The sequence below is a fragment of the Phytophthora cinnamomi genome (genome assembly GCF_018691715.1).
Source record: "Phytophthora cinnamomi strain GKB4 chromosome Unknown Contig29, whole genome shotgun sequence".
Lineage (NCBI taxonomy): Eukaryota > Oomycota > Peronosporomycetes > Peronosporales > Peronosporaceae > Phytophthora > Phytophthora cinnamomi.
The window spans coordinates 507,270-532,299 of record NW_027150962.1 but is presented as its reverse complement, the minus strand read 5'-3'; the positions used below and the strand labels follow the sequence as shown (position 1 = coordinate 532,299).

General features: G+C 55.3%; 7 protein-coding genes across 7 annotated transcripts; 3 read left to right on the top strand and 4 right to left on the bottom strand.

Moving 5' to 3' along the window:
- Nucleotides 1–341: 341 nt before the first annotated feature.
- Nucleotides 342–2,222, top strand: IUM83_10007 (ABC transporter G family member 15; the record flags this gene model as incomplete). The annotated part of the gene is made up of 1 exon (XM_067934484.1): nt 342–2,222. The coding sequence occupies one exon, from the start codon at nt 342–344 to the stop codon at nt 2,220–2,222; it is 1,881 nt and encodes a 626-aa protein (XP_067793362.1).
- A 554-nt stretch (nt 2,223–2,776) lies between these two features.
- Nucleotides 2,777–4,660, top strand: IUM83_10006 (ABC transporter G family member 15; the record flags this gene model as incomplete). The annotated part of the gene is made up of 3 exons (XM_067934483.1): nt 2,777–3,765; nt 3,817–3,985; nt 4,061–4,660. The coding sequence occupies 3 exons, from the start codon at nt 2,777–2,779 to the stop codon at nt 4,658–4,660; spliced, it is 1,758 nt and encodes a 585-aa protein (XP_067793363.1).
- Nucleotides 4,661–9,728: 5,068 nt separating this feature from the next.
- Nucleotides 9,729–10,973, bottom strand: IUM83_10005 (ULK/ULK protein kinase; the record flags this gene model as incomplete). Its single annotated transcript, XM_067934482.1, has 3 exons — nt 9,729–9,785; nt 9,923–10,392; nt 10,490–10,973. The coding sequence occupies 3 exons, from the start codon at nt 10,971–10,973 to the stop codon at nt 9,729–9,731; spliced, it is 1,011 nt and encodes a 336-aa protein (XP_067793364.1).
- A 3,644-nt stretch (nt 10,974–14,617) lies between these two features.
- Nucleotides 14,618–20,395, bottom strand: IUM83_10003 (uncharacterized protein; the record flags this gene model as incomplete). Its single annotated transcript, XM_067934481.1, has 1 exon — nt 14,618–20,395. The coding sequence occupies one exon, from the start codon at nt 20,393–20,395 to the stop codon at nt 14,618–14,620; it is 5,778 nt and encodes a 1,925-aa protein (XP_067793358.1).
- Nucleotides 20,396–20,662: 267 nt separating this feature from the next.
- IUM83_10002 (Cleft lip and palate transmembrane family protein) lies at nt 20,663–22,746 on the bottom strand (the record flags this gene model as incomplete). The annotated part of the gene is made up of 3 exons (XM_067934480.1): nt 20,663–22,360; nt 22,445–22,474; nt 22,642–22,746. 3 exons carry the CDS (start codon nt 22,744–22,746, stop codon nt 20,663–20,665), a joined length of 1,833 nt encoding a protein of 610 aa, XP_067793359.1.
- Nucleotides 22,747–22,889: 143 nt separating this feature from the next.
- IUM83_10001 (uncharacterized protein) lies at nt 22,890–24,297 on the top strand (the record flags this gene model as incomplete). Its single annotated transcript, XM_067934479.1, has 3 exons — nt 22,890–23,087; nt 23,247–24,110; nt 24,199–24,297. 3 exons carry the CDS (start codon nt 22,890–22,892, stop codon nt 24,295–24,297), a joined length of 1,161 nt encoding a protein of 386 aa, XP_067793360.1.
- Nucleotides 24,298–24,458: 161 nt separating this feature from the next.
- On the bottom strand, nt 24,459–24,757 carry IUM83_10000 (G-protein gamma subunit; the record flags this gene model as incomplete). The annotated part of the gene is made up of 2 exons (XM_067934478.1): nt 24,459–24,570; nt 24,654–24,757. 2 exons carry the CDS (start codon nt 24,755–24,757, stop codon nt 24,459–24,461), a joined length of 216 nt encoding a protein of 71 aa, XP_067793361.1.
- Nucleotides 24,758–25,030: the final 273 nt, after the last annotated feature.

The window sequence follows — 25,030 nt, the reverse complement described above, 5'->3', positions numbered from 1 at the left end:
TTGCTTGAAGCATGGCTGCGGGGCCGATTTGAGCTGTCGCGCCAAACACCGAAAGCCACAGCCTCTGCCTTTTTGTCGTGTCGCTCGCCACCCGCTGTCGCCAAGTTGCGCATGTGCCTGACCTGCGTCGGCGCCAATTGGTCTCTTTCGTGCCTCGGCCGCACCATCCGAGCAGATGATCAGCAGCTTGCTCGGTGGTGTGTTGATCCTCTACGGTCAATGGAAAGGCGGCTGGCGGCACCTCGCCTCCCTCTTCATGACCAGCGTGGCCACGGTACAACGGCTGAAGTGGTCTCACTTTGCAGCTTTCCATGGCGTCGCCAGCAGCGCCTTACGCCGTCATGCCGGAGCTATCGCCGCCGATGCTCGAGCGCTCAATGCTGGAGAGCGGCTACACGCGTGAAAGCGGTCGGACCATCCCGAACGACACGTCGGACTGTTCGAGCGACAGTCTCCACCGCCGCTGCATCGCGGCCAAGTACGAGCAGTTCATCAACCCCTGCGTGCTCAGCTGGAGCGACCTCAGCTACGCTGTGCCCGGAAGGAAGACGGCCAAGAACCCGTCCGGCAAGAAGACCATCCTTCACAAGGTGAGCGGCCGCAGCGCCCCCGGCGAGCTCACGGCCATCATGGGCCCGTCCGGCTCGGGCAAAACCACACTCGTGGACTTGTTGGCCGACCGCCTCAGTTCTGGACTCGTGACGGGGACCATCGAGTTGAACGGCATGGAGCGCGTGACCAAGACGTTCCGGGCCGTGACGAGCTACGTGGCCCAAGAAGACACTCTGCTCGGGTCGTTCACGGTGGTGGAGACCATGAACATGGCGGCCAGGCTCAGTCTGCCCAACAGCGTCGTGATGACGGACATCCACTCGCGAGTGGAGAGCGTCATGGACGCAATGGGTCTCGGCGCGTGCAGGAATACGCTGGTGGGAGACATCTTCCGTAAGGGCCTATCGGGTGGCCAAAAGCGTCGTCTGAGCATCGCCATCGAGCTGCTGTCGAACCCGAGTATTCTCATCCTGGACGAGCCCACGAGTGGTCTGGACTCCAGCTCCGCACACAATGTAATGAAGTACATCCTAAAGCTCTGCGGCGAAGGCAAGAACGTGATCTGCACGATCCACCAGCCTTCGTCGCTGGTCTACGACATGTTCACGAATGTGATCGTTCTGTCTGGGGGAGAGACCGTGTACTGCGGGTCTCGGTCTTACATGATCCCGCACTTTTCCGGCATCGGCTGCAACTGCCCCAAGTACATGAACCCCGCCGAGTACTTCGTGAACCTAGTGAACACGGACTTCGAGGACCACGTTGACATCACCAAGCTGGTACACGCGTACGCACAGAGTACCGTCAAGAAGCTGCTCCTGGACCAACTTTCAGCGGATCGGACGAATCTACTGCATCTACCGGACATTGAGCTGCGGCCTTCGTCCGCGATGCGCCAGTTCGTCGTGCTCATGTACCGCAATACGCTCAACAACATCCGCAACCCGGGCATCTACTGGATCCGGCTGTTCATGTACTTCTGCCTAAGTTTCATGGTCGGCACCATGTACATGAGCACGAATCACGATCTCACCGAGGAAGACCTCGTTCCGATGCTGTTCTACGTGCAGGCGTTCCTGGTGTTCATGTCGGTGGCCGTGCTGCCGTTCTTCATCGAGCAGCGCGCCGTGTTCGCCCGCGAGCGCGCCAACAGCTCGCTGAGCGTCGTGAGCTACGTATGCGCCAACTTCCTGGCGACGCTGCCGGGCATTTTCCTCATCGCAGTCATGTCGACGGCGCTGGTGGTGTTGCTGGCGGGGCTGAACGCCTTCGAGTACTTTTTGCTGAACCTGTTCCTGTCGCTCGTGGTGTCCGAGTCCATGATGCACGTGATCGGCGCGGCGGTGCCGCACTACATCATCGGTATCGCGCTGGGCGCGGGTGTGTTCGGTATGTTCATGCTGTGCGAGGGCTTCATGGTGCCGCGCGACTCGATCCCGGACTACTGGATCTGGGGCTACTACCTGGCGTTCCACTCGTACTCGTTCGAGTCGTTCGTGTTCAAGCAGTTCGAGAACGAGTCGTCGGAGGCGGCGCAGGCAATCCTCAAGAAATACGGCATGGAGAACGTGGACGTCACGCAGGACATGCTCTACCTGGTCGCCTACATCGCCGGCTTTCAGCTCATCTTTATGTTGATCTTATGGAAGTTCCACACCGGTCGTCGATGAGTTGTCCCGCTAGTGAATCAATAAATATAAGAGCTAAGGTTTATGTATCATCATGAACGAGAAGGAGACCAGCGTGACGTTTGTCTCCTTCTCGTGAAGAGTGACGAGTTGGATAGAGGATACCTAGCCGCCAAGCTGGACTCGACTTGGAGATCGCCGTTCATGTAGCCACCCGATCAGTCGACCACGACATGTAAAGGTTCTCCGCTGCCAAAGCCCGGGATCGGCGCCTGACCGTTGCCTCTCGACGTTCAGCGGCGGAACGACGGTCACATCCTTGCGGTGTCAGCTCGCACGCAACGCTGCGGCGTGACCCACGAGGCTCGTCAATGTTCGCTCGCTTCAAGCTCGTCGACAGAAAAGGCGTCGCGCGAACGAATGACCCCACCTCGTGCCAGGCTGCCGGGTGAGACGGTCGGCAAAGGCATCAGATACATCCCCACCCGCGGTCTGCGTGCTGACCCTCCCGCAGTCACTGCGCAGTGTAGCAGATCGACATAGGCTCCAAACATCCCATCCGATCCCGAGTTCATTCGGGAAATCCCCTCGTGGCCATGGCGTCGCTGTCTCCTACGAGCTACGCCATTCTCGAAAGCGACCACAGTCAGGAGAGTGGCCACACCGGTGCAGTCATGGCCACTCCGTCTCAGAAGCCTCGAGCTGGGCGGATTCCAGACCGGGAGATCGAGGTCAAGTACGAGTCCATCAGGAACCCGTGCGTACTGAGCTGGACCGACTTGAGCTACACCGTCAAGGGCAAGAAGACCCCGGAGCTGCCATGGGGCACCAAGACCATCCTCGACCGAGTAAGCGGACGGTGCGCCCCCGGAGAGCTCACCGCCATCATGGGCCCGTCCGGCTCGGGAAAAACCACGCTTGTGGACTTGTTGGCCGATCGCATCAGCTCCGGCGACGTGTCCGGCGTGATCGAGGTGAACGGCACGGAGAGGAACACCAAGACGTTCCGAGCTGTGACGAGCTACGTCGCTCAAGAAGATACACTGCTGGGATCCTTCACGGTAGTGGAGACCATGAGGATGGCGGCCAAGCTCAGTCTGCCCAACACCGTCACGTCGCACGAAATCGAGATACGCGTCGAGAACGTCATGGACGCAATGGGACTCGAGACGGCCCGCGACACACTCGTCGGAGACATCTTCCGCAAGGGGCTGTCGGGCGGTCAAAAGCGCCGTCTAAGCATTGCTATCGAGCTGCTGTCGAACCCGAGCATCCTGATCCTGGACGAACCCACGAGCGGCCTGGATTCCAGTGCAGCTCACAATGTCATGAAGTTCATCGTCAAGCTGTGCGCAGAGGGCAAGACGGTGGTTTGCACGATCCACCAGCCGTCTTCGCTGGTCTACGAGATGTTTACCAATGTGGTCGTGCTGTCGGCCGGCCAGACGGTGTACTGCGGCCCGCGCAGCAAAATGATCTCCTACTTCGCGTCCTCTGGGTATGATTGCCCGCAATACATGAACCCGGCCGAGTACTTCATCAGTTTGGTGAACACCGACTTCGAAGACCATGCTGAGGTGCCAAAGCTGGTCTACGCGTACTCCAAGAGTGACGTGAACAAGCAGATCCAAGACAGACTCAAACGGGACCGATCCACCCTCAAGCACTTGCCGGACATTCGCAAACGGCCGCCGTCGTCGCTGCGCCAGTTCGGCGTGCTCATGTACCGCAACACGCTCAACAACATCCGCAACCCGGGCATCTACTGGATCCGGCTGTTCATGTACTTCTGCCTGAGCTTCATGGTCGGCACCATGTACCTGAGCACGAACCACGACCTAACGGACGAGGACCTGGTGCCGCTGCTGTTCTACGTGCAGGCGTTCCTGGTGTTCATGTCGGTGGCCGTGCTGCCGTTCTTCATCGAGCAGCGCACCGTGTTCGCCCGCGAGCGCGCCAACAGCTCGCTGAGCGTCGTGAGCTACGTGTGCGCCAACTTCCTGGCGACGCTGCCGGGCATCTTCCTCATCGCGGTCATGTCGACGGCGCTGGTGGTGTTGCTGGCGGGGCTGAACGCCTTCGAGTACTTTTTGCTGAACCTGTTCCTGTCGCTCGTGGTGTCCGAGTCCATGATGCACGTGATCGGCGCGGCGGTGCCGCACTACATCATCGGTATCGCGCTGGGCGCGGGTGTGTTCGGTATGTTCATGCTGTGCGAGGGCTTCATGGTGCCGCGCGACTCGATCCCGGACTACTGGATCTGGGGCTACTACCTGGCGTTCCACTCGTACTCGTTCGAGTCGTTCGTGTTCAAGCAGTTCGAGAACGAGTCGTCGGAGGAGGCGCAGATCATTCTCAAGAAGTACGGCATGGAGAACGTGGACGTGTCGAGAGACATGCTGCTGCTGATCGTGTACATTGTGGGCTTCCAAGCCATCTTCGCGTTCATCCTGTGGAAGTTCCACACTGGTCGTCGTTAAGCAGGAGAGGTTTCATTAAATTTGGAGAAATTGAATTTGTGTTTTGTTCATTTCATCTGGTGTGGCAGGTGCGGTGCCTACTTGCACCACCGTGCGTGCTTTCGATGTGTCGTGGTATCCGATCGACATCACGTGGCCATGTACAGGCGCATTAAACATAAACCTGCAGCGTACAGGCGGGCCACTGAGCTGGTTTGACTGCTTCGAGGTGACTTTATTGTATGTCCATGCAGCACACCGAGCACATGTTCTCGTCCGAACCTACATACATGTAATCAGAAGTCGCAAAAGCTCATGGTTGCAAATCTTGTTGCACATTTCCTCGCCACGTTACCCTTTCTATTGTCTGGTGCCCCTGATGGTACATGTACACAACTTCGAAAACTACTACATATTTATTAAAATACGAACATGCAGCTATACTTGAAAACAAATAGATTTCGGCGAACTTCTAGCTGCCGTCATCTTCTCCCAAGCTCGAAACAAAAGACCCGCTCTTCATGCTGTCGAATTCCACGACCATCGCTTCGTGCAGGAAGGTCACGTACTCGGAGTTGGTTTTACAGTCCAGGGAGCAGAACCGACCGGCGCCACTGCTGAGGGCCGACATCGACGTGAAGAACAGACGCTCACAGTTCGCGCAGTAAGTTTGTCGATGCCGCCATTCGGCTTCGCTGGAACCGATGCGGGGTGCAGATGCTTTGTATGTGCGCACATTTCGAGTGCGCGTTGACCCTGCCATGGAAGCCGGTGCCGATGAGCCGAGACTATTGGGGATGATGATGCTGGCACTGGACTGGCGATCTGCACTCGTCGGAACGACAATCGGCGCGGGAGCAGGAACGGGATCTTCGCGTCCTGGCCAGGACTTGGCTCGCTGCTCGACGGAGGATCCTCGCCGTCGGAATAGGAGCTGGAGCACGCGGGACGCAAAGCTCGGTCTTGATTCGATTTCATCTTCATTCTGGTGTTTGCTGGTCTTGATGTGTTCACAAGGTTGGTTGATCGCGATCCGAGCTGGGTAGTTCATTGGTTGGCGGCCTATTGCTCGGTTGGGGCCGAATTGAAAAGTGCTCCGATTGCTGTCTTGGCTCCCATGTTGGCGAGCTCGGTCGACTTCCTCCGCTGTTGTTCTCTTCTCGACCGAATACACTGGTGATCTAGGAGACCCGGTTGGGCCGCCTCGCACGCCACGACAGACCGACAGAGTAGGCGACGAGGCTGGTGACGTGGACGAAAGGATCTTGAAATCGAAATCCCAGGCCACTAAACAGCGAGTCATGGGCACGAGGCACGCGACTCAGAGCTCGACGTGGCGCCTTGGAGTTGTCGTACGGGTTACAGTTGTCTAGCAGTCCGGCGCCGTTGCTATTGTCCATGGACTGATAACAACAAGCTAGGCCCCACTATGGCGTAGGCCCGTAATGTGGACAACGCGCGCGTGGAAACGCAGCCTTACGTCGTGAAATGGTGGTGACTCGAGCTACACTTGAAGATGAGATTGACCACCGGCGCAAGTTTGGGTTGTCGTCTCCCAGGAACCGGACCGAGTCACTTCCGCGGGATAAAATAGCAAAGGGTGATGATGCCTTTGCAAAATTTGGGACAAGGGGTATATGTACCGAGCCAATGTCCGTCCAGCGAAAGCCTTTCTCGAGTACATCATGCGAAGGGAGTGTCGCCGATGAATCTTCCCGCTCATGTTCCAGCGCGGGTGCCGGTCGCATACGTACAGAAAGTTTTCATCGAGCACGCCCTCATATTACCCGTTAATTAAACTGTTGTCTCCTGCATTACAGTACATGTATCGAGCGCGAATGCCTTTATTTTTTTGTGGTCGTGGTGTTAGATCGGATTATGTTATCAGAATACATGCATTTTTCAGAGCTGAGCTAGACTAAATTACTGCAATGTACCTTACTAAACGATGTATGGAGAAGCGTGTTGACGCTTTCAACCCGTAGCACTGCGTTATGGCTTGGCACTGATGGTCGGATAGAGGAAATTGACGTGTGTATTTGACCAGCGTTGGTAGTCGCTCTTGTCATCATTGTTCTGGTGTATCTCTCTCGTCTCGCGGAAGGATATTATCTTGCAGTTGTGCCGCGTCCCGAGCGGAAGGCAAGAGCTGTCCTGGCCCACTCAAGCTGACTCAAGGACAAAATCCGGGCGCAATTCGAGGTTTCGGTCACTAACAAAGCGCTGCTGCGGGAGGAGTAGCTGCTTCTGTTGCTGCTACTTGTCCCCCCTCCGCTACCGTCGGGGCTGGTGAAGACGATAGGTGGAACAGTTGAGATTTCATGTGCGCTTGCCCGGTCGACGCGCAGACCCAACCAGATAGAGACTGCATTGAAGAAGTAGTTTTTTTGTGAAACGCACTATTGTTTTATCTACTTTGGTTCTCTTCGTGCTACGTCAGTTCTTCTTATCTCGCAACTCCAGGAAGTTTTTGTAGTGCGGGTCATCCATTCGTGTGGCGCGATCTAACCCAAGCATCTCCTCGACATACCATTTCGGTCTACGTTTGTCTGCCCATAAACGCACTTTCACGTTCAGCTCCCTCGGTGTGCCGCCGTAGTAGATCGGGGGCTCGAAAATGCTGTTTATATGGTTGTATATCGCGCTGTCGTACTTCTTCGCATAGCGATAATAGGTCTTGAAGTTGGCATCGGTCGAGAGTTGGGCTTCCGGGACGTTTTCCAAGTTGTAATGGCTCCAGACTCTTTGAGTGGAGTATCCTTGTTCAAACCAGTCGTCCAGCATGCGCCCATCAGCCTTGTACCGAAAACGCTTTAGGTACTTGTAGTTGGGGCTTGTTCAGCTCTGATCGCACTGGCAACGAACGCCGTTGCAAGTATCACTATAAGTCGGTCAAAATGCATGCCGTGCGAAAAAAGATTGAACGTGAGTGGTAGCGCGTCAATTTGCAAGTGCCGATGGAACAGCAGGACGACGGGATTGCGCCGTTTGAATCAAATTTTGAATCAAATGGCGCAATCCCGTCGTCTTGCTTGTCCCATCGACACTTGCAAATTGACGCGCTCCCACTCAATTTCAATCTTTTTTTGATACATGAAGTATATTTGGCCTACATTCTTCGAGTAAAACGGTCACCATATTTTTTATGGTCAGCGGGAAAAAAATCGCGAAATGGTTGGGTGAACCATTTCCGAAATGACCATTTCTGAAATGGTCGACATGGCCGACCATCCGCAACGGCAAGTTTCCCCTCAGTCTTGCATCTTCACCAGCAGCGCACACTTGGAAGGCCAAGGCAGCCGCGGCGTGAGGGAAGACTGAAAAGCGGTTTTGAAGGTAACGCAAGGGTGAGGAAAGCCCCGAAATCAATCTAATAATTAAACTTGGGAAACTCTAAAAAACAGTGTCAGACACTTGGTTTCAAAGTCGATTGTTAGTTTGTTAGTTTACTCTTCAACTGGTAGTTGATATGCATCGATAAAAATGTACAGGCAAATAGGGCGACGACGTATTCGTGTAGCAAGCATTCCATCAGATCGCTGCAGCAGTGGCAGAATGGTGGTAAGTGAGCTGACGTTGGTATCGAGGCGGGTGCTGCATGCGCCGGATATGGCTAGCACTCACATCTGTGCTCTCTTCGGCCTCAAGCAAAACACGAACATTCTTCAAGCGCTGTTCAAGCGCGCGCAGGAAATTGTTCACGTTGTTCTGGTCATCCACGGCCAAGGCGCCTGCGCCTGAGCCGTTGGCGCCTGGTGTATCCATGAGCAAGCTCTCTAACAACAGCAGTGCTTGCAGGTAGTGGTCATGCGCCGCGCGTGTTTGACCCAAAACTTCACGAATGGCGCCTTGACGTCCAATTCGAAGCGCATGCGCATACAACAATTCTTCTTGTGATGCGATGGGGCGGGATGAACTTCGGAGACGTACACGGGTCATACGAGCTTTGCATTGGTCCGCACGATCCAGAAAGTGCGTTAGTTGCTCTGATAGGAAAGCCATCGATACCTTTCGACTGGTTTCGCTCCAACCTGCTGAGGTTCCAGCTGATGAACCAGATGATCCCATAGAGCTACGAGATTGAGCAAATGCTGGATCTTGTCGTAAATACAGCACGACGTGCTGTACGAGACGAAGACACTTAATATATAGCGCCAATGCCTCGGCAGCGCACGAGTACTGACGCTCAGCGGTGCGCTTATCATCATCGTCGTCGTCTTCATCGCACTCCTCATCATCACCCAGCGCATTGTTCATACCGACTGACGAAGCCAGTGATGAGCTCATCGAAAACACGGTAGAGAAGTTGACGCCACTAGCACGCTTTCCGCCAGAGGTAGACAACGAAGAGTTCTCTGCAGTTGCCTGTTGCGGTGACCATCCCTCTCCTGTTGGTTCATCTGTATGTTCGGTCTCAGAGTTCGTATCACCAGCATCACTCAGCGTCCAAAGCTGGTCAGCGATTGGTGCGATCGCCTGAGTACGCAGCACCACGATGTCGATAAGCTGTTGACCGTACTCGCGAGAAAAAGCTTCTCCAGCACTCGTATTCCCATTATCGTAAGCTGACGTTCTTGTCGGCACATCTCCTTGGACTGTGGGTTGGGTGTGCCCAACCTCCCCTGAACTGCAGGGGCGATCACCAGATCCAGACGTAGCTGGTCTTTCTGACAAACCGTCGACCAACACATACTCTCCACTGCTGTCCAGAGCGTGACTCCCTCCGCCAACATTCTTTAGTTTTGTCGGTGCGGCTGTATCGGGGTTTCCTGCTGGAGTCGTAACAGGAATCTTGATACGGGACGACCCCGAAACTGAATGCTGTTGCTGCTGAAGCGCTGCAGCGCCAGGAGGCGACTCGGATAGCTGCTTGAATGGGTTAATTCTTGGGCTCGGACTTGGACTGGGCAGTACATGAGGACTCATCTGAGGGCTTAGCTTTGGACTCGCACCTGAACCTGCAGCAGCTCCGCTACCACTCGATGTGGCACGTCGACTTCGCGCCAGCCGTGACGACGACGACCGACGCAGAGCCCCGGACCCTGAACTCGCGCTAGCAAATGCAGTCTCCATCACCTCCAGATTGCCGCTACGAGATTGACGCATCATTCCAGAGGGAGCTGTGCTTGCAAACCGCGAGCTTGAACTGGTCGAATCATGAGAAACAGAGAACGCGCGAGACCGACGGTCACTTCCGGAGCTTCGCCGAGGCGTGGTCGAGGGCGTCGTGCTTCCGGTTTCGAGCTCATGCTCTCCCAATCTGCTGCTCCCGGCAGTTGAAACACCCCAGCGACCCGAGAGTCCCTGCTCGTCCTCGTCCTCCTCTTCCCTGATGCTAGCAGTCGTCGACAGCGTCGACGAGCGGCGCGCAGCCTCGGCCTCTTCAACCTGCTCGGGTAACGGTTGCAGATCCACAAACGGATCGGCGAAAAATTCGGCAAATCCGAGCCGGAGCGCCGGCTTCCGCTGCAGCAAAGCCACCAGCAGGTGGCGGCACTCCCGCGAAAGCTGCAGCGTCGGCGGGAACCGCAGCGGCTGGCGCTCGATGTTGGCCAGCAGCTGCACGTGGTTGGCGCCGCCGTAGGGCGGGCGGCCCGCCAGCATCTCGAAGAGGATGGTGCCCACGGACCAAAGGTCGGCCTTGGCGTCGTACTTCTGGAACCTCAAGATCTCGGGCGCCATGTACAGCGGCGACCCGCACAGCGTCTCCGCCATGGACGTCGTAGCCAGGTGCCGCGCAAACCCAAAGTCGGCTGCCGTCGGCCAAAAGCAACAACAAACAAAAAACATTAAAAAACATGTCAGTCTACAGTAAATAATAAATAAATAAATAAATAATAACGAACGCACCGATTTTGAGCGCCGAGGTGGGCGAGTCCTCGACCAGCAGCAGGTTCTGCGGCTTGAGGTCTCGGTGGATGAGGTTGCGCTGCCAGAGGCACTGCATGCCCTTGGCCAGCTCGCGCAGGAAGTGCCTGGCCACGTCCTCGCTGAGCAGGCGCGCGGCCCGGTCGCCGCCGCCCTCCTGCGCGCGGCGGCGCATGTACTGCTGCAGGTCGCCGCCGGCGCAGTACTCGAGCATGAGGTACATGTGCTTGTCCGTCTTCTTGATGTCGTAGAGCTTGACGACGTTCGGGTGGTCGATCTGGCGCATGATGGCGATCTCCATCTCCAGGTTCGTCAGCAGCTTGCCGCTCAGCTTGTGCAGCGACAGCGCCTTGATGGCCACGGGCGTCTTGCTCGTCTTGTGGTAGCCCCTGTACACCACGGCGAAGGAGCCGCTGCCCAGCTTGCTGGTCACCACGTACTCGCCGATGGACGCGCGCCCCGCCATGGCGTCAGCAGAGTGATGGTCGCTCTCAACCCGAGAGGGAAGAAGCTGCGACCGAGAGTGCGGAATCGGTAATGCCGAATGCGCGCGCTTTGTTCTCGCCGCCGTGTTGAATGTGGTGTGGCGGACACAGAGGGAATAGGGTAGAGAAGCCACTCGACCAATGGGAGGCGATGTTAGAGGCGATACGGTGACGTCGCATGCGGCACTCGACCAATCGGACGCGTCCGAGTGACGTCGCAGGCTGACTGGAGAGTTCCTGTGGCGCTGAGACCGACGTTGAAGCCTAGCCATCACGGGGCGGGGCTCCGACGTTTCTGTGCCGGACCCTGCAACTGCTGCAGCAGCACGAGCTGAGTAAGGCTTGGTTGTTGGTTGTTTTTTCCTGCCCAATGCATTGTGTTCTCGTTCTCTTTTCTCCGTGCGGAAATCTAGAACCGCCAAGCGGCATTTCGCTGCTCTACATACAAAAACCGAGTGCGGCGCGGATAGAAACGGCGCGCAGTCGCTCACGTTGAAGTGCCGGTTTAACGGAGACCAACACTGCCTGCAGACTGCAGCTATCGACTGGACTGTTGGTCGGCCGCTCCTGGTCTCCGATGGTTGGCTGGCAGACGCTCGCACGTTCGTGCTGGGTGATGGTGTCTCCAGCGCGTGCATATTCGTCCAGACCAACCCATTATGCCCCGTGATAACGCGGTGGTAATGCAAGAAGTTCATGCCAAGAACGATGGCTCATGGAGTCAAACGCGGGGTGAATCTGGCGCCAGATTCACTGTCGCTGTCGGCGTTTTCGGCAGGATCCCCGCGGCGGTTTTCCTTGCCCGAGGGGAAGCGCCAAGTTGGACGCCACGGGCGCCAACACATCAACCGATAAACTACCGGACCACTCAAGATTGCATCTGGAGTGCTTCGGCGTCCTTGTTGGGGGGTTTGAAGCATGTTTTGTATTCTTGCTCTGCTTAAACGTTTTCCGCGTGCAGGGAACCGGTAGCTAGTCTTCATTTTTTTCTTCCGATCACTTGATCCCATTATGGCGATGAAACGCTGGGGATACCAGGGACTTCTCAAACAAGCGGGATACCTTATCCAGGCTGCCTACGAGGGCTAACATCGGTGATAGGAAATCTGCCTCGGCAGTGATGCTTGTCACACGATGGTAGCCGCTGTCCCACTCGAAGCGCGTCCAGCCGCGCAGGGTGATTCCCTGGTTTAGTAGCCTGGGTCCATAGATGGACTTTTCTCCATCACGGACGTGCGGGAATACTCCCCGAAATGTGCGTTCCGTAATAGTGAAGCTGATTGTGATGGTAGCGAGGACGGCCCCTCCGCCAGCATTTTGTAGCTCGTCAAGGTCGACCACGATGTCTGCGAACCACTGTGATAAACACCACCAACTCTGCACTATGTAACCTTCGCCTCGCCCAGAATTGAAAATCACGTCTGGTGTCATGGCCGAGCGCAAATGGATCAGGTGATCACTTAGCGGCTTTGTTTTTGTGGTGTCCGAATTCGAAGGATTCGATTGAAGGCCGTAGCGGAACAACCTGAAGTACTCAACCGCCACACTCCACGCGCTATGATTTGAGCAGAGAACACGGCGCCTTTGTCCCAGCTGTTCGACGACTTGGCGGAGACGTTTTATGGTATTCTCAAGGCATTTGGCGTGGTCGCCCTTGTTCTTGCGGTATCTCCTCTTGTCGTCTCGCCATCTTTGCCGTTGGATCTTTTCTCCTAGAAGCAGAAGTTGTTTGAGTTCCGCGCACTTGTTTCCACTGTCTGTTGGCTTGCGTTTTGGTAGTGTCATGGCCTCACACTTTGCGCCAGTCTCGGGGCACTTGTTGCAGGAAGCGCTTAACATTCCTCGAATTGTAGGAGAACAGATGGCAGATTCCACTATTGATTCATTTCGAGTCACGGCGGCAAGGCTGAAATTCTCCTCGAGATCGCACTGTTCAAAACTTGTATCCGTGACGAGGATACTTCTTCTATGCTTGGCGTGGGTTACAACACTGCAGATGACATTGTCACTAAGTTGATCGATGTTCGGTGGACGGAGCGCGCTGGTATCGCTAGTATCCATGTTATTTGGATAGATTTGCGAGAACGAGGGGTGTGTGTGCTCGGCTTGGTGTAAATCGTAGAATGAGGTTGTAAGATTTCTGGGGGAAAAATCGGCTATAATAATCGATAGGATTACGGGACGGATGATGCTGCTCACATATTCCGTACTGATGAAGTAATTTCTATACTGTAGATGTATTGATCCGGAGATTACCGAGATTACGGTAAGGAAACTTCCGTAAGCGAGTTGCGATAACTCCACCTCGTTGGACATCTGTCGGGGCTAGTTTGCCTATATCCAAACATTGAGAACCGGTTCAGGCTCATCCTGGTCTTTGGACCTCGCAATTTTCGCCGACAGTGGTCGGCTGATTTTCAGCGCGGCGCTTTCCTCTCAATCTTGCGAGGCGACAATTCGAACCTTGTGCCGGTGGCCAAACCAGCTTCAAGTGTACTATGAGTCATCAGAACGACAAGATGCAGGCAGCGTTTCCACGCGCGCGTTCACCCCTGCAACTCAACAGTGAAGCCCAGTCTGGTGACGAAGTATCTGACACTGCGCGCAGATTGCTGGACAACACGATCGCCGCAAGTGTTGACACATAATGCTGGCCTCGTCTCGATTCGCGACACAACACATGTTCTTCTGCTTGTGTACAGATAGCGCGCATTTAGCCGAGACCAGGGGAAATGCCGGGTGCCTTCAGGGAAAGTCTGCAATGATCGGTGAGCATTTCTCAATTCGCAGTGGAGCAACCACACTCCAGCATCCAAACTCTATGATCCACCACGCATTATGCAACAACCAAGACCTCCACCACGACGGGCATCGAAGCGAGTCAAAAGCATTTCTCGCGCGCCGTCCAAGTTTTGCATCTCGCACGATGGAGCCCATATTCTCCCGAAGACGCCCCACAAGGGAAAGCCGAACCAAGTCGTGGTCGGAGCCACCATCTGCAGCCACTCCAGTAAACCTCGTTCACCATGCCAGCGCCAGCATTATTATTCCTGCAGGAACCAGCTCCTCGACTCTTCGATGCACACAATCCCAGCAGACGCGCGAAGAAGCTGTCGAAGGCAAGTACTATGACTGCAATTGGCAACGACGTCAGACGCACTGCATGAACTGCGGCAGCTTATTTTTCACCTCGCGGTCGAGACTGAGCAGTAGTCCAAGTCGCTTCTGCTCGCTGGACTGCAAGACAAGCTTCGAATACGTGACTCGCCTCCAGGAAGTGCTGACGGAGCAAATGTCGGCAGCTAGCCCCATCAGCGGTTCGCTTGATGACTCAAGTTCGAGTGAAGGCGACTACGAACTGGAAGACTACCAAGCTGATCAGCTTTAAGCCCCTTCGTGTCTAGCGTAACGTTCATCGTAGAGTAGTGTAAGATCAGATCTTTGCGGGCAAAGCCAGAATGCGAAATCATTAGCAATGAAAGATTGATTGGCACGCTGCAAAAAACTAAATTCTGTCGCTACCTACCTTCTTCGTAGAATTATCACAAGATAGATAACTACATGTAGTCGCTCTGTTCGACGAACCAACTGGGTTACGACGCAACATTGTAAAGAGATGTGGGGTTTACTTGGTCGCTGCTGGGTCAAGCCACTGCATCCATGGGTTAAACATGGCCACCATGTTCGCTGTCGAAGCCGAGAACTTGAACTGCGTTGTGGAGGAGCTGGTTTGACCTTCGATATACGGTGTCGAGTCACTTGTCAATCCGTCGTAAATAACGTTGTACACGCTGGAATTCCAATCAGTAGAAGCCTTAACTCGCACACCCGAGTTATCGAATCCGCCTAGAACTTGGTTTTCAATAAAGTCGGCCAGCTCTGCAGAATCGCCATTGTCGTTGTAATACAGAGGGGTATTAGGAGGGTATTGAGAAGTACCAGCTGACGTAGTATAAATGTTTGTCCCTTTGCCTTTGTTGATGGGGAACGTGCTAAATGCCGGGGTAATTTCAAGAGATGCGTTGCCGTCGGGATATTCTACAAGAGCTTGCAGCTGGACGCAAGATACATCTTCTTGACTTGCTGTTGAGGGCCACTTAGTTGCGCTACACGTCAGCAATGCAAACAACTTCCGCTTGGCTTCCGACGACTGCATTACACCGAAAACGTTGCTTAGTATCCGGCTAGACATATCGAACCAAAACCCATCGGGAGCTGTCCAGGAGCTCATGGTGTTCAAGGTTGGAAGTAAGTAATTACTAATAGCAGACTGGCAGTCCGTGTTGTCCAAACAGGTCTGCCGGAGGTCGGAACACCTAGCGCATGCGTCTCCAGAAAAGGACCCCGTGAACCCAGCGGCATTGGAGCCGCTAGCTGACCATTCCCAGTTTCCACTCATTGACGCTCCCCAGGATCCACCATAGCTTGAAGGCAGTTCGTCAGATACTGCTCCGTACTCTAGCAAGTCCAGTAGCCTGTCGAATGGAGGATAGCGATCAACGGACTGGAGGGAAATTTTCCATGGCGTGACGTTCACCTCAGCAGGCGGCACAGCAGACACATCGTCCGACTTGAAAACAAAGCTTGGTATCCAATTGGGGTTCACTAGTGGTTGACTTTCGCTGTCCACATCGTAAGCCTCGTACAGCTTCAGGATTAGCGTAGCAGACTGCGACATATCGTCAACAACTGTGTCGACATGATCCACGACCAGATAGAAAGGCTCTGCGTTCGCCACCGTTGTAAACCAGGCCAGGAAGTTGTTTGCAGCGTCCATAGGGGGACTTGCTCCATCCGTGGAATATGAGAAAGTATTACCATTGAACCACACATCTAGTTGAGTGTTCGGGTACAGCCGTATGCTTAGATCGACGGAGTCTGAATCAATATGAAGTCGGGTAGGCTCGAGATACTTGATCGCATTCCACTCGCCAAATCCCACCTCGCAGCCGCAGGAGGACATGGCATGAAGCAAGTGTGCAAATGCAATCCACCCTTCTCGAGACTGGAAGGCGTCGTTTTCCAGCGACAGAAGTGCCGAGCTGAAGTTCAGCTTCACTTGTGTCTCGCCATCACTTTGCATAGTAGTTGAGAGGGGAAGCGTCGAGTTGCGCAACAGCGGAACCAATACATTTATTGCTGATGCGTTACAATCCATATCGTTTTGGCATCGCGTCAAAGCCTCCCAACATCCTGGACATCCATGGCATACTTGAGTCCCACGGAAAATGTCGATGCTACTATAGAACATTTTCGTGTTGTCGAGGTAACTCGAAAACCAAGACTCGAGCAACGAAATAGACAAGCTTTGACCATATTGAATGAGATTGGAGCTCAGCTGCACAGACGCAAAGGTTGTTGGCCCCTCTGTAGTCAAATTCGGGCCACCGTCCTTAATGTAAAACGTTGGAATCGCTGCTACGGCTGGGTAGTACGTGGCCTCGACTCGTATCCAAGTATCATTCGTAAGTGTCGTCTCCACCACCACGTCGGATGTATAGTTTGATGCCACCCGTAGCCAATATTCCAGATCATTCGTTGGCGTAGTATGCGGAATGAAATCAAAGTAATAGTCCTTGGATAACGCAAGAATTTCTTTGTTCAAGGGTACACTCACCGCGAAATGGCTGACAAGGTTGGTAGTAACCGGAACGAGAGAGTCCCCAGGATTCGAGGGAAATGCGTACCCAACCGGACAAGAGGCATAACTCAAGCACGACAAGAACTCAAGGACGATGGTGTACAGTTCAGAATCAACGCTTTCTCGCCACGAAGCGAGTCTTGCTGAAAAATCCATCGATGATCGTTGGTCAGGCTCGTTGTTATACACAATGGGGTAGAGCATGGAATATATCACGTTCTGGCGCATGGCGTCTGCGCAGGACTGGTTCGAGATGCATTTTGTCCAAGTGTCTCTGCATTGGTGGCAGATGTTAACGTCTTCAGCGGGAGTGTTATCGTAAACAAGAGGTCTGCTCGAGTCAGAAGAATTATAGCCCAAATCAGAAAGCCAATTCGCGAGCTTCCGCCAAGAAACTAAAGGATAACCATCCCAAATACCTTCATCATCTGGATTGCGGTATGCGGATACGATCGCCTTCCAATTACTAGAGTTCAGCTCGTCAAATGTGTCAGCTGACACAGGTCTGAACCGTGGTTGCTCAGCATCGATGAAAAAGTTGTCTGCGAAAGTTACTTTGAAGATTCGGCCAACGTCTCCGTAGTAATCGTAGTCCACGTTTATCCAAGCATTTTGTGACGGATTCCGCGACCAAACATTATCCTCAGCAACATACTCGCTCATGACGTTTGCAACAAATGTACGGAAGGCGCTCGTATAATCCTCTTTAAGTGCTGTCGACCACTCGAGCACAGATTCCTTGTCCTGAAACTTCATGATAATGTTATCCAGGTCTCCTGTTGAATTTGTCGGCACTACAAACACACTTTCTGCAGGGATGATCTCCAGATATGTTGGCGCAGCTGTAGCATACTCGGCCTTGGAGTAGCTGTACGCTTGTCGAGATGTATCAAGGTCGCAAGCAGATTTGGATAGGCAAACCATGAAATCCATGAAGAGATCATAGCCTTCAGCGGTGAAAAATGATGCTGACTGGCGCAATCTGGGCCCAAAGTCGACACCCCAAGGCCGACGATTAAAACTATCAGTCTCATTTGAGATTTCAAACGGATTGAAGCGGCTCGGAGATAAAGCCCCTTCCAAGAAACCATGCACACCAAGGCTACAAGAGGTGCTATTGTCACAGGCCGTGTATGCATCTGTGCACTCTGTGCAAATGCTCCAGGCATCAGTACCATTCCCGATTGAGCTGCCATTCCAGTATAGATCAGGGTAGTCGGGAATATCTTCGTTCCAGGACAAATTCACGTAAGGAGGAGGAGGCACATACTCGAACTTAGTCAAGTTCAGTGGGGATAGTTGGAAGCGGAGCTCGCTTCCATGAGTATCGTAGGAAACCTTTGGCTCAGTACCGTCCATAGATTCGTCTGTTATCGTCACAACCTCAAGAATACTAGGCACGACGCTGACATTGCGGAACGATATCTCCACGGTAAACTGGGGCTCTGGTACCGGGAGTGGATCTCTGAACCACCAGTGGTTGGATCCATCACTGCCTTGACCAGCATCAGGAGATGAGTTATCAATGCTATCGCTCTGCTGCCCAACATTAGGGTAATAGCCACTCCCCGGAGCTTCACCGACAGGTGGAAACTGAAACGAGCTGCCGCCGTCTGAAGATGACGAATAAGCTGCCCAGGCGGCGGATGCCTCAGACTCGGATCCTCCCGACTTATAGTAATTGGCTAACCACTCGTTCAGCATATGCACCCAGGCAATCACTTCCGAGTTGTTGGACATACGAACGTCCACAGCCAGATTATACTCGCTAGCATTGGGTACGGATCTGGCGACCAGCTCAGCTATCTCCTCCGGGGTGTTATCACTTGACAGCTCAGGCGTCTTAAACTGTCCTTCAGCTCCAAGCCACTCCAAAGTCATCCATACGTAGAATGTGTAACTCGGTTCGGTGAAATTCACGCGTACAAAAGCGCGTTCGTGCTCCAACACTATCATTCGGCCAGCCGCCTCCGCAAAACTGCGGGTGCCAACAGGGCATCTTGATTCAACAAAGCATTGAATACCAGCATCCGTCTCGCGAGCTATAGCCAATGCAGCCCACAAGTCCCCGACAGAAGGCCAGTCCCCAGCGTCCGGCCCACCTGAAGACCCGGATGAATGCCCACGTGATCCGATATTGCCAAATCTTGAAGCCGATCCGTCGGCTCGGTATCCCCATGAAGACCATCGTGAACCGGAATCATCATATCGGTACACTGGGTCACGGTATTGTGAAGACCTATAATCTCGGCCTGATCCAGATCCAGTGTCACTCCATCCGAAGCCTGCGTCACCAGATCCGGGACCCGACGAAGATCTACCATCACCTGCATTCGGAAATCCTGAACTTGAGGACCACGACCCGTCATTATACTGGCCACTTAGCAACCAGCGCAGACCAAAACAAGCGTCCACGACGTCGTTGAGATTGTAGCTCAAGCTCGACGGACCGCCCGCATCACCCACTGTCCATTCACCTCCATCCCATTCCATCTGATCATCTGCGGACTGTTCGTAGATATCTTTGAAGATACTTTCCGGCACGTTGCCATGTAGACATCGTGCCACAACGGGGTGATTCATGACTTTTTGGTTGCAAACATCACACATATCACTTGGACGGGCTGGATTCCACGGAAGTCCGCTGCCATAGCGACGTCGACTGAAAACGACATCAAGCGTCACCGCATTGGCTGGAGCTGTAAGGTTTTCTGCATTGTCTGGATACTCAAGCGACGAGTAATACTCGACTTGGAAAAGCTGCGAGCCCGTGAAGTTGAGTACACGCGGCATCATAGCTGAAGTGGCACCGCTACCTTGACGCTTAGCTGTTACACGCAGCAACACTTGATCGGCTGGGCCCCACTCAGAGATGACGTCGCTGTTCAGAGAGCTTTGGGTCACATTGCCATCAGGATAGCCAGGTAATAGGGTGTAGAGCTGCTTGAAGCTCAGTATCACATCCATTTCATCCGAGTCGGGAAAGAGGGTCCAGGTTGTGGTTCGGGTCTCATTGAATCGCCTTGCCATGTCTTCCACCCTCCAGTTGGAGATATTTCCCAGTACGGCACGTTCCTCTGGTGAAAAACCGCCTAGCACCAGCGGCGCGAATGCTCGGGGAGGCCCCTCGTCATCCTCTCGAGCGTACCAAAAGCCATCGCCGTAGATCCGATCAGCACTGTCGTAGCGATCCAGCACAAATGCGTCGAAATCCGACAGCACGCCGTACGACGAGTGGAACGTCAAATGAACACACCAGTCGCGCCAACCGCAGTCGGCACGACCACCCTCCACTGTAGCTCCCGCAAGCGACACGCCGTTGTCAGCTCCGAGGTAGAATGACCGACGAGAAGGAATTTCGCGCGTCGGCGGGTTCCCCCAGTTCTCGATGTACATCGTTCCATCAGGCGGGTAAGGCGAGTCCCAGTTCCACGACGGGCGGAAGTGCCACAGCTGACTGTTGGGGTCCCAGCCAGCGTCGCCGCCCCATGACCAGTCCCAGCCGCTTCCACTTCCACCAACACTGCCCCAGTTGGTATTCCCCCATCCAGAACCTCCCGAGTAGCCCGCATAACCATAGCTTCCAGTCCCCGAAGGGCCCGAGTTCCATGAGGTTGTCGTGGTTGTCGCCCAGGTTGGTTCGCCCGACGACCCTGAAGAGCTAGCCGCCGAATCAGGCTTGGAACCCGATGACTGCGTTGATTCCCAGGTTAGGTCTGCCACGACGCCTCCTAGCGCGAGCAGACACAGCGCAACTTTCATAGCGGCGAAGACTCCGAGGCTTGGCCCTCCCTTCCTTGACGTCTTGCTCGGCCTGCGGCGAACTCGGCGATTTGAAGTTTGAGATCCTGGTCATGTTGGGCAACCGCGGAAAGATCGCGCGCCTGCTCACGCGGAATCTGTGAGGAGTCGCGAAATGAAAACGCGTTTGCAGTGAGCAGACAGGAAAGATACCGTTCCTCATACACCGCTATCCGATAGCAAGACAACACACGATACTGGAGCTGGCAAAACCGATAGTTGCGCGATTTATTCGTAGTGGGGCTTGGACGACGCTTCGGTCGCAGGCGCACCGTCGGCCGCGTCGCCAGGCCGCTGGGTGTCTACGGGGTAAATCCATCGTTGGTACAGGTAGATGACGAAAACGATGTCGTCGCGGAAGCACGAGATGCGGTGCAGCGTCGGCATCTTGATGACGAAAGCGAACAAGTCGTCGATGAACGTGTTGAGCGCGCGGTAGATCAGCAAGCGCCACTGCAAATGAGCAACGGACTTGAGTCTGTAGTTGATGACCAGCTGCGGCAGCATGAACACGAAGCCCAAAGCGTAGACCGTTGTTGTGAGAGACTCGAGCAGCCAGGCATACCATCCCGCGTGCGGGACGTAGAGCAGCGAGTAGACGGCATATCCTGCTGCCAACGGAGCGAGCACAAACAGCATGTGGGACGTGGCCAGGGAGTCGGCGCGTTGAGTCTCCTCCAGCAACCGTAGACTGTACTCGTCCATTTTTTCCGTCTTGTCGGATGCCGCACCAGTATTAGCGCTGGTTTTGGCGGCCAGTTGACGACGCTGGGCGCGCCAGACCTTGGTCACCTTCCACACGAGCAGCACGACGCTTATAAACTGTGGACCCGTAACCAGCAATGTCGAATCCTGGTCGACGAGATACAGCAGGACTACGGTCTGCGAGCCCAGTTCTGCCGCCATTGCGCGTAGTGAAACGCCAACAACGTTATCTCCTTTAGCTCGCCAGTAAGACACGTCGTGACGGAAAGCCAGCCAGTCGAACAGCAAGTGCAGGAGCGATACACTCATAGTCACAGCTAGAAGCACAGGGTGCGTGTCGGTCACCATGGAGCGGAGAGCATCTAAATCACTAGAGGGCACACCCATTTGCTCCTGCGAAACGAAGACGGTTGCAAATGTAAGCTGCATCTGCCAACGCGCAAACGACAGCGGAGACCACGACAGCTGCAGAGGAAGGATAACGTCCCCACCACTGCCATCGTCCATCGTCGCATTCAGCGGCACAAGCTTGTCTTGCGTCTGTGACAGATCGTCCACGTACAGTGCCGGCAAGTAGCGCCAACGCTGGTCCATCGGGTGCTGCACATAGCGCAAGTTCTGGTACACCATGACCGGCAGCTCCTCCACTGGGTACCGCGTGAAGTCCGTCACCAGCCTCACACTCGCTGTCGGTTTCCAGTACGAAATCGTCGCAGCTGCTTCCTCCTCGTCCCCACCGGCCTTTGACTCACCCCGCGACTCGGCAGGAGCCAGCAACAGAGTCGTGTTTTTCGCGTTGGGCCTCGGAGCATATTTCACCAGACTCAGAGCCTGGTGGATGGTCCTGTACTTGTCGTAGTTCTGTGCGTCTCTCGGGTCCGGCGAGAAGCCCGCGTGCGTCACGTGGACGTGCAGGAACACGGAGGCGTTGGCCCCTAGCGCGCCCCACAGCTGATTGGCCGTCCGTGCGTCGCCCGCCAGCTCCGCCAGCGTCTGGCGCGAGACGTTGAGGTCCAGCTGCCTGGAGTTGGAGCTGTCCCAGTCGAACGTGAGCGACTTGAAGCCCCCCACGTGCACGGCGCCAGCGTTAAAGTCCCTGGCCGCGTCCCACTTCGCTCGCGGCGACAGGTAGCAGAGCACATCCAGCGGCTGGCCTTCACCCCACAGCGGGTCCAGCGTGTTCGGGTCATCCGAGAACGTCGGGTACATGATCCTGTGCACCTGTTGTTGCAGAAGTATACAGCGTCAACATGTATAGGGGGTGTATACCGAGTTCAAGCGGCGAGATCTCGGCCGTCAACGCACCTGGCGACCCACATACGCCATGTACACCGACTACAGATAGTGGGCAACACACAGGAACCATCGTAGCGTCCAAATACAGCGGCAAACAGCGAGGTAAAACAGCAAAAGGCTCCACGTTAGTCGTCTTGACCCGCATTTGACACGTTTCCGAGGCTACAGAGCGCTCTAGACGCCCGCGGACGCCGCAATCCACTCACGAAGACGGCGCAGGAGGCGGTGGTGAAGGTGGTCCATGCCCACAGCGTCCTGAAGAGCCCCATGTCGCCGCCGTCCGCGTCGTTCAGCGCCGCCAGCACCGCCAGTTCCGAGGCAACGTGTCGTCGAGTGCGGAATAGCGATTAGGGCCTCGTTTTATCCAGGAGTGATGGTCGGTTCATTTTCAGCCAATGGGCGGTCTCCGAGGTTGTGCGCCAGTCAAAGCACAGCACACTTGGACTTTGGCTGGATGGCGACCATGTTGCTCGGGCGGAGGCTGCTGCAGGCGGCGGCGCAGGACGCGCAGGCCGAGGACGAGGCGCTGCGCTCGCTGCAGGCGCACGACCGCTTCTTTTGCGACACGATGGAGAACATCCCGGCGGCCTTCTACTTCCCCACGGACGCCGAGGCCAACTGGAAGAAGTCGGCGCCCAAGAAGTACCACAAGGTGCGGCTTTCGGACAGGATCCAGCGCTGGTTTTACGCTGTTATATAGCGGAGAACATGCGCAGGCGGCCGCTGCGTCGATTGCGCGCCTTGCGAGCTCCGGAAGAGGCCTGATGCGACGCTGACGCCCTGGATTGTGCTGCTCTCTATCTGTCCACAGAACGTGCAGGCGCTGAAGCAACAGGAGCCGTCCAAGAAGAACCTGCTTAAGCGCGCCAAGTTCTCGCCGGCAGCGCAGCAGAGCAACGAGGAGCGGCAGAAAGCCACGGCGGCCGCCGAGCAGCAGGAGAAGCAGCAGCAGGCACAGGTGAAGCCCGTGAAGCCCAGCGTGTCCACGGAGGAGGGAGGCCTTGAGGGTCTTCGGGCCCGTCTGGCCGTCAAGATCCAGGCCATGCGCGAGCAGCGCAAGGCGGAGGAAAAGACGGGCAAGAAGCGGCCGTCCCGTGCCGAGGCGGTGGCCGAGCAGCGCGCGCTGAAGAAGCGCAAGACGGCGGCCAACAAGAGCAAGGCCAAGGCCGAGAAGCGCGAGCAGGAGGCAGCGGCTAAGGCCGCGGGCGAGGCACAGGCCAAGGAGAAGGCGGTGAGCACTGTGGATGGCGCCTCGATCTCGTACGGTAGCCTGCTGCTGGACGACGGCACGGAGAAGGACAACAAGCCGAAGACGCGCCACGGCCAGAGTGTCCGTGGTATCCAGAACCTGCTGAAGAAGGCTGAGCGCAACGCCCAGCGTCTCGAGGAGCTCAAGAAGACGGAAGAGGGAGCAGAGAAGGTGAAGGCCAAGGGCTGGGATACGGCTCTTCAGCAGGCTGCTGGCAAGGTCGTGATGGACGACCCCAAGCTGCTGCGTGCCAAGCTGAAGAAGAAGGAGAAGGCCAAGGCGAAGAGCACCAAGGAGTGGAAGGAGCGCACCGCAAAGCTGGAGGTCTCCAAGAAGGAGCGACAGAAGAAGAAGCTTGCCAACGCGCTTGGTCGCGGTAAGAAGGACGCTGCCAAGCCCGCCGAGAAAAAGGGCCGAAAAGGACCGGTAAGTCCTCTGTAGAACGTGGCTATTTGGTGCGAGGAGACAAGTGCACTGACCTTCCTATGTGTATCCCATTGTTTGTGTCGTTCAGCGCGCTGGTTTCGAAGGCAAGAAGGGCGATGCGTTCCTGAACGCCGACAAGAAGGGAGGCAAGCCGTCCGGCAAGAAGTCGGCAGCACCTAGTAAGTAGTCCGGAGCAGAGTAGGGGCGTTCAGGTATATAATATAGACTGCCAGTTTGCATCGTAAGGAAGGTGTCAAGGTTGTATTTGTCCCGATGCGGTCATATAGATAGATGAAGAGTCTGGAAGGGAAGCTGGGGCGTCCTCAAGAGCGAGTCGGCTGCTGAGCACTAGAGGATGTTGCAACTGCCGCCGCCCTGGCCGCTCTGTTGCCACGGGTTCGGGCCGCCGTCGTTCTCCCCGAGGAACGGGTCCGCCGTGCTCTGGCAGTACTCGGCGATTCTGGGCGAGCACACAAGAAGCATAGAGAGTAAGTGGGTGTATTGATATTGTATGCACGTGTTGTTATGGAGCAAAGGACTCACTTCTTGGCCGCCTCGGACGTGGTGCAGGAGGCTTCGAGCGTCTTGAGGTCCATCTCGAGCCGCGCGATCTCCTCCGAGAGCTTCTTGGTGGCGGCGTCGGACATGCTGGCGAGGTAGCGACCTGGGGGCTTGGCAAGCGGCGAGTGCTGGAAGTGAGCAATGAGCATGTGCCGACTGTCCAGACGCGTCGCTATTTTCGATCTTTAGTGTGGCTGTTCGCAAAACGTAACGGCTACGCGAGATGATTGGCTGAAATGCAGGGCTTGAGTTGCTGCACGCAGTGCGCAGTGCGCAACTCAACAACTTCAAGATGGATCGGCGCTACAGCCGAACTAGAACCCCAGCTTGCTCGTCGGGGACCCAGTGGAAGTCCGGGG